The sequence below is a fragment of the Heterodontus francisci genome, chromosome 1 (assembly GCF_036365525.1).
Source record: "Heterodontus francisci isolate sHetFra1 chromosome 1, sHetFra1.hap1, whole genome shotgun sequence".
Taxonomy (NCBI): domain Eukaryota; kingdom Metazoa; phylum Chordata; class Chondrichthyes; order Heterodontiformes; family Heterodontidae; genus Heterodontus; species Heterodontus francisci.
In genome coordinates, this window is record NC_090371.1 from 140,467,070 (window position 1) to 140,484,651 (window position 17,582).

At 41.8% G+C, this 17,582-nt stretch overlaps 1 protein-coding gene across 1 annotated transcript in view; it reads right to left on the reverse strand.

The window, feature by feature from the left end:
* Positions 1–17,582, reverse strand: part of LOC137368729 (NACHT and WD repeat domain-containing protein 2) — a 212,687-nt gene that overhangs the window by 87,527 nt on the left and 107,578 nt on the right. The window contains exons 2-3 of the mRNA XM_068028946.1: positions 16,474–16,562; positions 8,135–8,251 (exon numbers count right to left, since the gene is read on the reverse strand). Coding sequence (XP_067885047.1) covers positions 8,135–8,251; positions 16,474–16,562 — 206 coding nt within the window. The remainder of the gene's footprint in view (positions 1–8,134; positions 8,252–16,473; positions 16,563–17,582) is intronic.

The window sequence follows — 17,582 nt, forward strand, 5'->3', positions numbered from 1 at the left end:
CAGTAGCCTACCTTATTAATGAAAACCTTTTAAGTTTACGCTCTGTATGTCTGTCCAAGAGTAGAACGGGTGAGGTCTCCAGTCTAAATCTACTGTCAGAAAGTATTAACTCGAACACTACAGTCCTTTTTTTTCTCTTGCAGGTGGGGGAGGAGAATTAAGTGGGACACTGCTCTTCCAACACCCTGCCACTGCTGCCAATTTTTGTCGTAAGGAATGAGTATGTAACATGCCTGCCCAAATATGGACAGGTGTATTGTAATGGGAGACAAATGACAGAATAACATCACGCAGCATATTTCACATTATTTGCAGCCTAACAATGTTGTGTGCAAGAAATGCTGATAAGATCCCGGTATCCAGTATTGCTAGGATCGGAGGCAGTGGAGAATGGTTAAGTTATTTAAAGTGGGCATTTCAAAGCTTTAACATTTTAAAAATGTTTAACTCTTTAGTTGGCCCTGCTGGCCAGACTATGCTGCTACAAGGAGCCAACAACAACTTGCATTTATGTAACACCTTTAAAATAACATCCCAAGCCACAACAATTTCCTTCCCTCCCACTTGAGGTGGGCATCCCATCGCAACACAAATGACTCCCATAGCAACCCTCATTATAGTAATGACCCTGAGCTTGAGGAATGAACCTGGGTCAGAAATGCTCGTAACAAGTAGCTGGAAGTCACCTTCCCTGCACATCCGGCAACCAAGTGGGACCTGAGGAAAATCCAGCTATCTGAACTAACCAGTTAGCCCAATGCACATATGTAGAATTATTTTATTGTACTTTGTGTACCTTTCTATGCTAAATTAATATAATTCAGTACTGGGTAGTGTTAGGGACATGTGATAAGGGGTGTGAGTGGTTCCCACTGTTCACCTCCCAACTGATTTCAATTGTGTCTTGTTAAAAATGGTGAGTTAGTCCCTGAGTATTTTTATGGTCACTAAAATAATTATTTAGTTTTACACAATTCCCAAAATGGTCACACCATCACTCACGCAAACACAAAAATTGATAGGTATAGAGGGAAAGGGTAAGTGATTTAAAGTAAGGTAGGGTTCGTGGTTTATGGTAAACCTGTTGAATTTTCTCAGAAGGATGGTCTCTTTTAAAGGTGCAGGCTTGGGTATTTATAGTCTTGAACTTGTTGAGGTGCTGCGAATTTCTGGTGGTTAGGACTTCAGACTGGAGGTGGCGGTCACTTTCAATTTTTTGCCGCAGCAAGTTGACGTGTAGAATTCGCAGCAGGGCTTCTTCCTTGTTTAGGCTGGATCTCTTTTCACAGCCTCTTGGTGGACTGCTTTCTGTGATGTTGTTGTGATCTCTTTCCAGAGGGCGACCTTGTAAGGTCAAAATCCACCACATTAGCATTTCTGTTAGTTGACACATGGCCTTCTCCCCTGGTGTGAGCACACAATGGACCAGGCTGTGGAATTCATGGTTATCTACTGATGTCTGGATGGGTACCATTCTGTTATGTTTTTTTTAATTCTTTCATGGGATGTGGGTGTCGCAGGCCAGGCCAGCATTTATTGCCCATCCCTAATTGCCCTTGAACTGAGTGGCTTACTCGGCCATTTCAAGGGCATGTAAGAGTCAACCACATGATGTGGCTATTTAACACCTTCTTTGTCTCAGAAGAACCCATTCCATTCAGGAATATCTCTTGATGTTTTCAGGATGGGTGTAGTTAATACCTGCAATGTATCCGTTCATCCTTTTGAGACAGTGAGGCAGTTTATGAATACACAGGCCAGGTCATTTAACCTTCAGCAGCCATATTTGCAGCATATTGTCCACTTTTTTTTAAAGGAAATGTCAATCTCAAGGATTCTACATTGAATAAAGTTTGTATCTTAAAAGTCAGAAATATGAAATGTTTTTACTGAACATGAATGACAATGGTATAATAATTAATAAGGAGTTCTTTGAATTATGAATGTTTCACAAACTGTTCAAATAGATGGCAACTAACGGTATCTTGTTCAATGTATTCCTAGCTGAAACCCTGTGAGCAGAGCCACTGATTTATGGTAACCTAATAATTCAAGTTCCATTGCTATTGAGTGGGATTAGGGGATTTTTAATGCTGTTAAGGCAATCATATTCCACGATTCAGGGTGTTATAATTAGACCTAGTGGTTTTGATGACTGAATAATTCAAAATCTGTTTCCATTATATGAGGGATTATGGAATATTCTGGGATTTTACCAGTGTTTTCAATGTCATATTCTGCAACTCCATCAATGTTTATGTAAAACTGCAATCATTGCCTTGCCTGTGATTTAAAAATGGCATTCTACAAACATTCCACTGGATGGCAGTCTAACCAGATCTTTTATACGGTGCATTGAATTCTATCTAACCAAGTCTTCTGCTGGAACAAGACAAATACAGATTGAAGTGTATGATGAAAGGCTGGTGAAATGCATGTATTAATGTACAGTGTAATGAGAATCTCCAGGAACTGGGACTATCATCCAACAAACTAGTTGCACATTGCAGGGATCAATAAAGGCTGATTGTTCTGTCAGGGAAAGTCCAATATGATTATCCACGACCTTTGTCAGGACATTCTGTTTGATGAAATTCCAGTAAAGATTAAATATTTTAAAATATACAAACCAGAATCACTGAAATTGTTTAAATGTCCAACAAATCCCAAGCAATTCAAATTTAAATATTTTGTGCTGTGTGATTGTAATGTTTATCTTGGACAAGGAGAAATTCAGACCGGGACACCATTTCCTTTTAGTCATGCAGTAAATGAAATTTTGTGTAGAAACTGAAATTTGGCTTAAAGGGACAGCCTAAATCCCAGCATCAAATTCAAAGTCAAAGATATAATAATTATTATAATTATCCATGGGTTTTTAAGAATATTTCTGTTAAACCAGTTGGCTGACTCTTCTTTCATATAATAGGTACAGAGCTCCATGCTCCAGCAGCACTGAAGGTGAAAATGTATCCCTGCCATGTGCTAATAATCTAATTCAGCAGACCAGCGATGGGGAGTTGAGTCCACTGATGCAAGGCTTAAATAACACAGAGGAAGTGTTCATGGCAATGCTATTTGTCAGGGCTGAGGGAAGTGTGGTAGGCTTGAATAATGTGTGAAGATAGCCTCCCAGATGATTTCCCCTTCTTAAAGCAGACTGGAAAAACCTATGAACAATGAGTACACGGGCTGGATTTCCAACCAGGGGTCAGTAACTGGAAATGCAGGCTGCTTCTGGGTCCCGATCCCGCATGGCATGCTTTAAGCACCCGTACGGGGATTTTCGATTTCTCAGCCAATTAAAGGCCCTAATTAAAGGCCAGGGAGTGGTCTTGCTGTCCAATCAGGGATTGCGGGCAGAGTCCTAATGCTAGAGGTAGAAGCTGCCAATCTGAGGATGGAGAGAGAGACGGAGAAGGTCAGCTAAGTTTTTTTTAATTTTTAAAACTGCCACAGCATCCTGGCCATGATCCTGGAGTGGCAACCAATCCAGAGGACGGCCAGTGGCTGCAGCTGTGGCATACCAACATATGAATTAGGAGCAGAACTAGGCCATTCTTCCCCTCTAGCCTGCTCTGACATTCAATAACACCATGGCTGATCTGTTTGTGTTTCGAATTCCACAATCCCATCTACCCCCGATAAGCATTGATTCCCTTGCCGAACAAGAATCTATCTACCTCCACCTTAAAAATATTCAATTACCCCGCCCCCACCACTTTCCGAGGCAGAGAGTTCCAAAGACGCACAAGCCTCTGAGAGAAAAAATTTCTCCTCATCTCTGTCCTAAAAGGGCGACCTCTAATTTTAAAACACTGGCCCCAGTTCTGGACTCACCCACAAGAGGAAACATAATTTCCACATCCACTTTGTCAAGACCATTCAGGATCTTATAAACTTCAATCAAGTCTCCCCTCACTCTTCTAAACACCAGTGAAAACAGGTCCAGTCTGTCCAACCTTTCCTCATAAGACAGTGGCGCAGCGGTTAGCACCACAATCTCACAGCTCCAACAACCTGGGTTCAATTCTGGGTACTGCCTGTGCGGCGTTTGCAAGTTCTCCCTGTGACCGTGTGGGTTTTCGCTGGGTGTTCTGGTTTCCTCCCACAGCCAAAGACTTGCAGGTTGATAGGTAAATTGGCCATTATAAATTGCCCCTAGTATAGGTAGGGGGGATGTGGTAGGAATATGGGATTAATGTAGGATTAGTATAAATAGGTAGTTGATGGTCAGCACAGAATCGGTGGGCTGAAGGGCCTATTTCAGTGCTGTATCTCTAAAAATAAAAAAACCCCCCGCTCATTCTAGATATCAATCTAGTAAACATTCTCTGAACTGCCTCCAACGCATTTACATCCTTCCTTAAGTAAGGAGACCAAAACTGCACACAGTATTCGAGATGTGGTCTCATCAATGCCCTGCATAACATCCTTACTTTTATTTTCAATTCCTCTCGTAATAACAGGTAGCATTCTATTAGACTTCTTTATGACTTGTTGTACCTGCATACTAACTTTTTGTGACTCATGCACTAGAAGACCTGGATCCCTCTGCACCTCGGAATTCTGTAGTCATTCTCCGTTTAAGTAATACTCTACTTTTTTATTCTTCCTGCCAAAGTGAACAACTTCACATTTTCCCACATTATACTCCATCCGGCAGATTTTTGTCCACTCTCTCAACCTATCTATATCGGTCTGCAAACTCCTTATGTCCTCTTCACAACATACTTGCCTACCTATCTTTCTGTCCGGCAGCCATTCTGGGTTGGGGGGGGCCCTCGCATGATTCATTGCTCCGCCTTCCCTTCCTCCTCTCTCCTTCTCCCACTGAGCCCACCACCTTGGTCTGGATGTGGTCCAGGCCAATGTGGGCTATCCCTCCACATTGCTGATTGGAAATTCAACTTGGCATGAGTGTCAATAATTGGCCTCAATCCCAGCAGGCAGCTGATCCCACCCCGGGTCACCATCATTCAAAATGGCTTGGGGTCGGGATCATGGTGGCGAATTGGCACGGAGGCTGGCGGGATCAAATTGCACACCTGTCTGGACCCCGACTGCATTTTTGCTACAAATTATCTAAGGCTTCAGCTTTTTAAAGCTTAGAAACCAAATAAATTCAACCTGTCCAATATTGTACATGGTTGCCCTGATCATGATAAAATTCAGCATCATCTTCAGCAAATAGTTCTTCACCATGTAGTAATTGCTCACTGTTTCTCACAACACAAACAGTATGGATTAATGCTCACACAGCATTTAATATTAACTCATTCAGTGGGCACTGTTGGGATTTCACATACAACAGCCTGAGTCCCTTCTACACAGCTCTGACATTGCTCTAGGAACCGATCTGGACCCTGACTGCATTTAAAATTCCAACTCGTGATCTCCCAGTTGGTAGTGAAATGTGAGTGTTGGTTTCTAGTTACTGGATCTCTTGACTGGTTTTGAATAACAGGTGAATAATGTTAATGACAATTAGTTTCCAGATAAACACTGCTACTTAAACTTCTTCAGGGCTTTAATTGCTGGAATACTATTCTATTCAAAGCTATTCAGAACAGCTACCATTTTGGATTAAACTGCTCAAGGTGCAGATCTGGACCAGGGAAAGTGGATTGGAGTGTATGTGAAACCTGGATCAAGGAAACAAGGTTGGAGTTAAGTTTAAGGCAGGGGACATTAAATAAGGAGACGGTGACAAGTTTGTAACCAGGTAGGTAAGAAACAAAGTCAGGATGGTGGGGGTGTGTTGGGAAATGAAACTGATCAGCATCAACAAAACAGGAATACAAAGTGTGATCAAGGACAGGGAAAGCAAGATCAGCATAACAGAAGTTAGGTCAGTATCAGGGGATAACAATTCATGTCAGCTATGACCAGGATCAGTGCAAGTAAAATCAGGGCTGGGGGTCAGGAGTGGAACAAAAAATCAGGCTTGCACAAAGAACAACTGAGCTGGAGTCAGGCTTCACAAGTTAAATGTTCAGCTTTGAACTGCAGTGCAATGAAGTGAGTGGACTCAAGGCTTCTGCTGCCCAAGTGTAAACTTCACGATCCTGCACTTTATTAGCATTATATTTAATTCCCTTTTTATAAGAAAAGATTCTTAAAAGATAATTTTACAGACAAGCATGTTGGTTTCTTTTATGTCTTTTATTTATGTGCTTTTATTTTATGTGCTTTTGTGTTTTACTATTGGACTGCATTGATATTGAACAATTAACTCCATCCTTCCTAAATATACCTTTTGATATCATTCCTACTGAAGTTCCTAGAGCAATGTCAGAGCTGTGTAGAAGGGACTCAGGCTGTTGTATGTGAAATCCCAACAGTGCCCACTGAATGAGTTAATATTAAATGCTGTGTGAGCATTAATCCATACTGTTTGTGTTGTGAGAAACAGTGAGCAATTACTACATGGTGAAGAACTATTTGCTGAAGATGATGCTGAATTTTATCATGATCAGGGCAACCACGTACAATATCGGACAGGTTGAATTTATTTGGTTTCTAAGCTTTAAAAAGCTGAAGCCTTAGATAATTTGTAGCCAAAATTGAACTGTTATGCAAGGTCTTAAAAGGACCATTCTTCTGTTTTGCTAAGTAGGTGATATAAGTGTTCATTCCTGGATTTTGAAGATAAGACTTCCTGAATTTAAAATGGGAAAGTAAAATGGAAAGTATCTAAAAATATGTCGCTTCACATAATCTAAGCCTGATAAATATATATGATGTGTCGAAGTCTTCACTCTTAACTCACCACTAATAACACCGAAGGTCTTATTCATACTTTTGTCTTCGTTAGGCTTGATGGGAAGAAATTTACGAGGCCCTGCTCCATTAACAGAGCCTTGCATTCCGCTAGGATTACCAACTCTCTCGAATTACTTAAGGGTCTCATGGAATTGACAATTGGTCTCCTGAGAGAAAAGTACTGCTGTCACTATCAGCCAATTACCAAAGCATATACTGGTCCCTGCAGGATGTTCTACGGCTCTGGAGAAATTACAGTGGTGGTGGAGGAGCTGCTGAGAATATGAGGAATATGGGTTTTGAGAAAGCGATAGGATAGGACCCCAGTCAGGACTGCCCTGTGTGTAAATTTGCTGCATATAACCAGCTCAAAGAGCGAGCACCTACCAGTCCTCTGCCTTTTGCAATTTCAGTCTGATTATCTTTAACTTGGGGAGAAATATTAACTTTAAAACAAAAATGTGTTGAAGGAATTACTGAATATAAAATGGGTTCATCTTTCTTTGTCATTGTTGCAATTTAGAGTTGCTAAAACATCTGGGTTGTCTGTAATCTCCTGGGATGGGTGATTGATCTGCTGGTGATCTGGGGGGGACTTGATTATCTGGTTCGTTCCTGTGCGTTTATGTGGCCCAGACTCTCAATTCTTACTCTGCACTACCCAGGTCATCTCCCAGGCATTGCCCATCTTCGGTTTCAGGCAATCAGTCTGTTCACACTGGAATTTTCTCGTGACCTTGCTTCTGGAAATACCAACTTAAGAAAGAAACTGTGAGCAAAGACATACAGTTCCAGGGGACCCAGCCATTATAGGGCAAATGTAATAATATTTGCAAACTGCAGTGATTGTATGTCACATGGTCACACCTTGACAAATGTGTCAGAACCATACACGCAATAGGTGGCTGACTGGAAATTCACAGGTGCACCTACCCATGATTTTCCATCCACTCTCAATCCACCAGCAAATTCCTAGTAAGTCAACCACTGCATACACAGCCCTGCTAATGTATCCAAGGTGTTAACTTTCAAGACCTTTCTTTCAGCTTCAGCTCCCAAATTATTGGTCAAAATTTACCTTCAGAAAGGTCAAGTTCAACTAAGGAAAAAATGTGAATTCTATCATATAAATTACATTTGAATCTCCAAATGCTCTGTAATTTCACCCCCAAAATGTTCTTTTTCATTCTCCTGTGCCAGTGTTATAAGTGCCCTCTCTAAAATGAAAAACTTCACAATACAAGCTCAGAGATACCTCTGTTGTATTTTAACCTAGAAATAGAGATTAAGCACAATCACCGATAATGTTTTTAGGCCATGAAACACACATAGAATTTCTAGGACTATAAGTAAATAGTTATATACCCACAACAAAACATGGGCCAGCAGACATTTTCAGGCAATCTTCTAAAAGCTTCATGCGAGTCCTGTGGAGCTCTGGGCTGTCCCATTCTTCCTGATCCAGTCCCCAGTAAACATCTATTACCTATAATTTAGATGCACAAATAGTAATTAATGTACATTTAAAAAAAATCTAAAATAAGTGGTAGTACAGTAGAGTACAGCAGAAAGCAATGCATTGAGGAGAGATAGTTGGCTTAGGATTTCGAAAAGGTATTTGATAAGGTGCCACATAAAAGATTAATAGGCAAGATAAGGGCTCATGGTGTTGGGGGTAATATATTAGCGTGGATAGAGGATTGGTTAATGGACAGGAAGTAGAGAGTGGGCATAAATGGGGCATTTTCAAGTTGGCAGGCAGTGAATATTGGGGTGCTGCAAGGATCAGTGCTGGGGCCTCAGCTATTTGCAATCTATATTAATGACTTGGATGAAGAGACAGAGAGTAATGTATCTAAGTTTGCTGATGATACAAAGCTCGGCGGAAAGGTAAGCTGTGGGAGGATACAGAGAGGCTACAAAGAAATATAGACAGGATAGGTGAGTGGGCAACAAGATGGCAAATGGTGTATAATGTAGGTAAGCATGAAGTAGTATTTTTTTAAAAGGTGTGAAACTGGTAAGTGTTGATATTCAGAGAGATTTGGGAGTACTTGTACAGGGAATGTACAAAGTTAATATGCAGGTGCAGCAGGCTATTGCTTGTGTTCTTGTGTTCTGACAGCTTGGTGATTCTTAAATGCGCATCTGCAACAATTGCTTCTGTTTCATTTCAGCTTTGAAATGCAAAAGTACAAAGTAACGTGTAGAGCAGGTGAAGTAGTGCTTGAAAATTTATCAGTTAATTTTGTCAAAATATTTGGTAGTGATGTGGTACATTAAGGTTGCACATAGCTCTTAATTATCTTCACACTTAACTGGAACTGTGACATAATTTCAACCTTTGGTTACATTTGTACAAAAGTTAGTTTCCCATGGAGCACAGAAAAAGTCACAAGAGGTTTCTGTATTCTGCAGGGTGAGATGAACAAAGTAAATGGGAGAAACATGGACCAATTACAATGAGTAACAAAACTGCTTTTCTGTAAAGTTACAGACACGGAATAAAATGTTCACCTTTCCTTTTGCAAATTACTATGTTACGTAAAACCTTCCTATTAACATTAACAATAATCACTATGCTTCAAACATAATTTATTGTCTGAAGCCCTTTGCGATGTTTCCACATGATATGATGCTAAATAAACACATTTAATATATTTATTTCTTCACTACGGCCAATAAGTTTCCCCTCCATCATCTTTTCCACCACTGTTCAACAACAAATCGCTTCCCTAATCAGTTCAAAGTGCTAGATACCATATATTCAGTAGAAAAATAATATACTGTCAGAAGTTAGCTGATGAGCTATGACAGAAGAGAGGAGTTTAAGTTGCGAGTGTTCACAATATATTAGCACAATCTCATTATTTCAAGCAGACAGTTAAATGAAGGTGTGATCATTTCCAAGTGAGAATTACCAACAGAGGTGAATAACACTGTGTTATGATAGTGCTGAAGGAGTTGGCCACACCACATTTGGAACTGCAAGATCTCCATGTGCTAAATTTGAGACTCAGTGGGGTTAAAACTGAACCTGGTGAGCCTGGATACCAGAAGTAATATTAAAATCTCACATTTTGGTACTTGGCCTAAATCTCTGCTGTTGCTGCCAACTGACAAGGAGCTATGAAAGGCTGCAAAACAGTAAAGATTAAATAAAAAAGATTTAGAACTGTTGATGACTGTAGAAGTGTGATTGAATACTGCTTTTTATACAATTCACAAACTCCCAGAGGTCCATCCTTCTGCTGTTCTGTTGCCAACCTTGATCCTCCAAGAGGCCATATTAAAGACCTTGAAATCAGCAGGAGAAGTGTATGCAATTCTTGGAGTCAGCAGTATTGAAGAGCTGCAGTAGGGCTGTTTAGTGAACTGAATGGAATAGCAACATAGTACATAGTGCTCCAGTTCAATGTGCCCAAGATACTGTGAAATTCAAACCCCACTTCACACATCATTATGGAAGCACACATTTAATGACAGTATGAGTTTAATAAGTGAACACACTGTGATGAAAATTGTTTTTCCACACTGATGCCCAATTTGCTTTTCCACACCAATACACATTAACTGATAAAATGAAAAGAAGCTGTTTAGTTCAGGCTCCCCATATAGGCAGCAGTTCCCAACATTTTGGAGGGGAAGTCAGTGGCTGCAGGTGGCTAAAGGATATGTTTGAAGTTAATAAGAGCCCAAGAACTAGTCACTCTTAGCTTGGATTAACTTTTTCCCACAACCCATCTCGAAAGCCATGTTTATACCACAAGTGGATATTCATTTTGGCTCAGTGTTCATGCTGGGAAAAGACACAAAGCAAGCTTATAATTAGACAGAACGAAAATACAAAAGATGATTTATGAGGGAAAAGTGAAGCATTTAGATAATTGCCCCAAAAGCGGGCAGGCTATCTGGTCTGCCACATCACCACCCAGCCACTGAAAATGAAAACTTACATCATCAGATACTAAGGTGGAGACTTTAACCATTTATTTAGAACAAAGAACAAAGAACAAAGAAAATTACAGCACAGGAACAGGCCCTTCGGCCCTCCAAGCCTGCGCCGATCCAGATCCTCTATCTAAACCTGTCGCCTATTTTCTAAGGGTCTGTATCTCTTTACTTCCTGCCCATTCATGTATCTGTCTAGATACATCTTAAAAGACGCTATCGTGTTCGCATCTACCACCTCCGCTGGCAACGCGTTCCAGGCACCCACCACCCTCTGCGTAAAGAACTTTCCACGCATATCCCCCCTAAACTTTTCCCCTCTCACTTTGAACTCGTGAACCCTAGTATTTGAATGCCCCACTCTGGGAAAAAGCTTCTTGCTATCCACCCTGTCTATACCTCTCATGATTTTGTACACCTCAATCAGGTCCCCCCTCAACCTCCGCCTTTCTAATGAAAATAATCCTAATCTACTCAACCTCTCTTCATAGCTAGCGCCCTCCATACCAGGCAACATCCTGGTGAACCTCCTCTGCACCCTCTCCAAAGCATCCACATCCTTTTGGTAATGTGGCGACCAGAACTGCACGCAGTATTCCAAATGTGGCCGAACCAAAGTCCTATACAACTGTAACATGACCTGCCAACTCTTGTACTCAATACCCCGTCCGATGAAGGAAAGCATGCCGTATGCCTTCTTGACCACTCTATTTACCTGCGTTGCCACCTTCAGGGAACAATGGACCTGAACACCCAAATCTCTCTGTACATCAATTTTCCCCAGGACTTTTCCATTTACTGTATAGTTCACTCTTGAATTGGATCTTCCAAAATGCATCACCTCGCATTTACCCTTATTGAACTCCATCTGCCATTTCTCTGCCCAACTCTCCAATCTATCGATATTCTGCTGTATTCTCTGACAGTCCCCTTCACTATCTGCTACTCCACCAATCTTAGTGTCATCTGCAAACTTGCTAATCAGACCACCTATACTTTCCTCCAAATCATTTATGTATATCACAAACAACAGTGGTCCCAGCACGGATCCCTGTGGAACACCACTGGTCACACGTCTCCATTTTGAGAAACTCCCTTCCACTGCTACTCTCTGTCTCCTGTTGCTCAGCCAGTTCTTTATCCATCTAGCTAGTACACCCTGGATCCCATGCGACTTCACTTTCTCCATCAGCCTACCATGGGGAACCTTATCAAACGCCTTACTGAAGTCCATGTATATGACATCTACAGCCCTTCCCTCATCAATCAACTTTGTCAGATTTAGTTTCAGATGAAGATGTTAAGCATTCATATGTACTTCCCACAACATAATTTGAGGCCTATATGTATTTATTTCTTGATGGAAAAAAAATTATTTTACTGTTATCCCACATAGGACTTCACAGCTGAATCCCAAACATTTTAGAATAGGCAGCAAATGTGAGTAAACAAATGTGTAAATGTCACCAACTGATTATAGAGTCATAGAGAGATACAGCACTGAAACAGGCCCTTCGGCCCAACGGGTCTGTGCCGACCATCAACCACCCATTTATACTAATCCTACATTAATCCCATTTTTTTCCCTCTCACATCCCCACCTTCCCTCAATTCTCCTACCACCTACCTACACTAGGGGCAATCTTTACAATGGCCAATTTACCTATCAACCTGCAAGTCTTTGGCATGTGGGAGGAAACTGGAGCACCTGAAGGAAACCTACGCAGTCACAGGGAGAACTTGCAAACTCCACACAGGCAGTACCCAGAATTGAACCCGGGTCACTGGAGCTGTGAGGCCACTGTGCCGCCCTATATAATATAACTAATGCGTAAACAATGGAACAGCCAAGCTTTTTATGAGGATGAATGTTCCTTCATCTTTTAGGACAAAAATTGAGCATGGCATCGAGCAAGATGCTTGTATACAGTTAATCACAAAGAACATTTTTAAAAACTTGCATTGATATAGCAGCTTTCATGACCCCAGGTTGTCCCAAAGTGCTTCACAGCCAATGAAGTGCAGTTACTGTTGTAATGCAGGGAATTGCAGCAATTTGAATGTAGCAATGTTGAGATACATCTGCCTTAGGTGTTGATTGAGGGATAAATACTATCCAGGACATTAGAAGAATTCTTTGTTCTTCTTTGAATAATGCCATGGGACTTGAGAGGGAAAACAAGGCCTCAGTTTAACATATCATCCAAAAGTTGCACTTCTGACAATGCAGTACTTCCTTAAGTAGTGCACTGAAGTTTCCATCTAGATATGTGTACAAGTCTCTAGAGTGGAGCTTGAACCCCAACCTTCTGACTCAAAGGCAAACATGCCATCTCTGAGACACATTCAAAGCTGGATTAAGGGCTTTATCCATGGCTTAGATTCTAATATTTGCTTAGCTGTTGATAAAAATTCATTGAAAACTGTACCCTTAATGATGAATATCTCCAAAACATATACTCTTGAGCAGTAAATTAAAATCTAAGCCCTTGACACCTCTAGATTCTCAGGACACTGATATCTCATTCCATAGCTAAACACTTCCAGCAATTTCCACTACTGAAATAGAGCCAATAATTCAAAATTCATCCTATTTTATCTCATCAGCATTAAACAACTATAAAATGGTGAGCATCTTTTAAGATACAAGTAGTCATTTAGAGAATCCCTCTGTTAACAATTATCTAAAAAATCCCCAGTGTTTTAAGAACTAAACAACACTAAAAGTTGTCAGTTCTGAGCAGCCGTCAGACACCCACTGAATACTGCAGCAGGAGGGATGTACTAGTTGTAAATTATGCTTTTTTTCTGGTGTGTGAGGTATGCAAAGTGTTACGACCAAGGTGGGAGTAGTGCACTGTTAATTCAGTCCCACTACTCCACAGGTCATAGCATATTAGTATAGTTTCCCACCTACCAGAATTAAACACTCTATTTGCCCCAGAATAAAGCATACCAAACCAGGTTTCTTCAAACAACAACAAAATTAACTATTTATTAATAAACAAAGTCTTAACCAATAATGAGATAACTCTATATGTGAAAAGATTCTTTTTAAACTTCTTATTCTTCCTAACCCTCATGCACACACACATGCATTCCAAAAAAAAAGTTTAACCGAGATGTTTTAGTTTACAACTGTTTCTTAGGAATAATAAAATAATTAGGTAGTCACGTTCTGGTAGGATATTTCCAGGTCGGTGAGGTGTTCCAGAGTCGAATAGTCGGATACCACTTGAAGTCTCTCCAGGCAAGGTTGATGAACAGTCTGTGAGAAGTAAGTGTTCACGGCACTTCATCTGCAGCAGGCATCACACATATCTTTCAGCAAAGGGTGTAGCAACAGGTCTACTTGGGTTTTGAAATAGCAGTCTAGCAATAGAAGCTTTCTTCAGCTTTCATGATTTCCCAAAACATTAGAGGCATCAGGAATCACTCCTGAGACAGAGATTTTTCAGAGACTGGAGGCAATAGGAATCAGCTACCTTTTGAAATGCAGGGTTTCCTCTCAGCAAAGGAGTTTTTTCTCCACAGAGAGCAGCAACTCCTCCTTTCCTGAGTCGTTTCTCTCTCCAGGGGTCTTTTTCTCTCTCCAGGCAGACCACAGCCACCACCTCAAATGTAGAATTTCTTTTTACAAGAGAGGCAAGCCTTTTTTTTCAGGAAGACGTCTTTTTCTCTGGTCTGCAAAAACACAAGTCACAGCCACTTTTTTCTGCCTCCTGCTATCCGGCACTGGTCTTCACAATGCAAAAAATGAAACAGAAACTCTAACAAGCAAGTCATGTGACCTATAATTTCCCTTGCTGTTTTTTGGAACAGGTGTCTTCCAGTCTGTGTCATTCGTTCAAACACCAACACCGAAATTTTATGCTGACGAGCAGGATGATGGTGGGGTGGGGGGAACGGTGGCGTAAGATGGAGCGGGAGGCTCCAGGAGACCTTCCTGACCCACTCAAGCCTCTGCTGCCACTTTACGCAGGGCAGCAGCGGCAAAAAACGGCCTGCCCGCCCCAGGCCAATCAAGGCCCTTAAGTGGCCACTTAACAGCCACTTAAGGGCCTTCGCCCACCTCCACACAGATTTTATGCGTGGTAAGTGGGTGTCCTGGAGCCGAGAGAAGCCGCCTAACAAAACCAGGTGGCTTCTGAACATCCCGGAGGGTGTCCTCATGTTTGGGCACTTTGTGCCCAATGAAGGGCCGTCCTCACTACCCCAACCACCCTCAACACACCCCCCTTCCTCACAACCGACGAGCTTTACCTCACCGGGGTTCGACCAGTTATCCCTGGCGAGGCAACCAAAACTTACCTGCCGTCCAGGCTCCACAGCATTCTGACTTCCAGCTGGGCTGTAGTCCCAGCAGTCACCATTGCTCCTGGGGGCGCTGCTGGGTCTAGGAGCTGCCAGCCCACTGATTGGCCAGCAGCTCTATTAGTGGGACTTCCTAACTCAAGCGGGTGGAGGTCCCGCCTCGGAACAATTGAAGCCCAGCAACCCGCACAATATCGGTCGGATCCCTAGGTGAGGCGGAAGCGGGTTCGCCACTGACTTCTCGGTCGGTGGCCGACTCCTGTCCGCCTAGGGTAAAATCCCGGTCCAAGTTTCAGCATTCAATGTTCACAGAACATCCTTTTTCTCAGTCTTTTAAAAACACACTGAATTCTCAGCTTTCAAAATAAAAAAAAACTTTTCTGACAAAAGGAATATGCCAGTTCCGGTCAGAATATCCCTATTCTGTTTGCAGTTTGACATGTTTTCCTCAGTTTCTTATGAGTTTAAAAAAAAAGCTAAAAACTTTCTCTATCCAGGCTTCATCTTGAAAGCTATTTTTTGCTTAGTTAAAATTAAATTGATTCAATAATTCAATACCTATCCCCAACACAAGCCCAACAAATGGGTCTTGTATTTTTGCACTGCACGGAGATTAGTTTTGAGAAAAATTGGCCAACTGTGAACATGTGAACTGTGAACAATTCCTTCTGATCACCGTTTATGGCGTTTCTCCAGGGTTTCTGCCAATCTTCTGACAAAGTGAAATGGGTGGGTGGGTGTTAAAATTGGGAGAACCCCTTGGGAATTCTAGCTAAGTTAGATCCCAATCTCGTAGGGATCTGTCAGGCTGACGTATTCAGTGTGGGAAAGCCACTTTTCTACAGAGAGAGAAGCTGAAACAGTGAATCACTATCCTTGTGCATTTCTTAACAGCTGTTTTCGGAAGTAGCAAAATCTATCTTGGGGGTGGGGAGGGAGAATGAACTTAGTTGGGGGCCGAAATAAGTAATAAGGTAGGAGTAATTTAAAATGAATTTAGAAAATCAGGCCGCTTATGGAAATGCGTGCTTCCTGCAACCTTACAATAATTTTCCACAGAATAAAATAGCACTAGAATTACAAGACTACACTCATATTGAACTATCTTGCTCGACAGGAGAGCAGTTCAGTATATTAGGTGCAGATCAGTGCAACCAGTTTGTAGCAGTTTTGATTTTCTGGAGATGGAATTTTAGGGCTTACGTGCTCCCAAAATGGCACCTCTGCAATCTGAGCACACTAATGTATTGGCCTGGATTCTTCTCAGAATTCTTCTCCTCCACCAGCATAACCTGGCTGGAATTGTGGAAGAAACCCCATTTATTTGTAACTGGTGGGGGTAAATTACAATTTCGATTGAGGGTGGAAAACCGGTGCTATCTGATTAACTTGATTGGCTATCCATCTTGCACCCTGTCCAACCGTGAATGTTGTATTCATTACCTGGAATTCCAGCCCATAGTTTTCCCTGCAGAATTCTCGCAACTTGGGGTACACATGCTCCTTCAGCGATTTCCTTTCTGCTTCCGTATCTGTGCGGAAACAAGCGTCAAAATGTCATGAGTTATTCCATGTCATTACATCAGAAAGAGAGGTACTCGTCCTGGCAGGAGAAAAACATTGTGCAACTCTTGGCCACTGCCAGCGTGCGACTTTACAGGGAAAAGCAGAAAGAAACCCTCACATTCAGTTGGTAAAATCACATGCAGAAAAATTGGATCAATTCTGTCGTTATAAATTTGGCAAGTATGAAAAGATGAAAGGACAACTGCACATAATCTACAAGAGAATTTGAAATAGTTTACATTCGTTTCAATCTGTAAAAGAATGTTAGTCGAATTCATGAATGCCGCCATGGTATGTCACTTTTGAAATTGTACCTTTTTTATTCCAAAATATACTTTATTCATAAAAATCTGTAAAAAAAAATATTACCAGTTTCAAACAGCACCAAGTCAAAAAATACAAACAGTGCAAAGGTGATCAGTTTCCTTCAATCATGAGTAGCCTCACAACCCTTCCATTTCATTTGTCATGCCATATACATTTTTACATTTTACAGCAAACGAAAATTTTGCCGATACAGTTCGAGGGGTTTTCCATGGATCTAGCCCCTCCGTTCAGCTTGGTGGGGGGACCTTACACTGTGGTCTTTCCCCATTGAGCCTTTGCTGCGGCTGTCCCAAGCTTTAGTGCGTCCCTCAGCACGTAGTCCTGGACCTTGGAATGTGCCAGTCTGCAACATTCGGCCGTGGACAACTCTTTGCGCTGGAAGACCAGCATGTTTCGGGCAGACCAAAGGGCGTCTTTCACCGAATTGATAGTCCTCCAGCAGCAGTTGATGTTTATCTCGGTGTGCATCCCTGGGAACAGTCCGTAGAGCACAGACTCCTGTGTTACAGAGCTGCTTGGGATGAACCTTGACAAAAACCACTGCATCTCTTTCCACACCTGCTTTGCAAAGACACATTCCAGAAGGAGGTGGGCAACCGTCTCTTCCCCACCACAGCCACTGCGAGGGCATTGTGCGGAGGGGGTGAGACTTCGGGCTT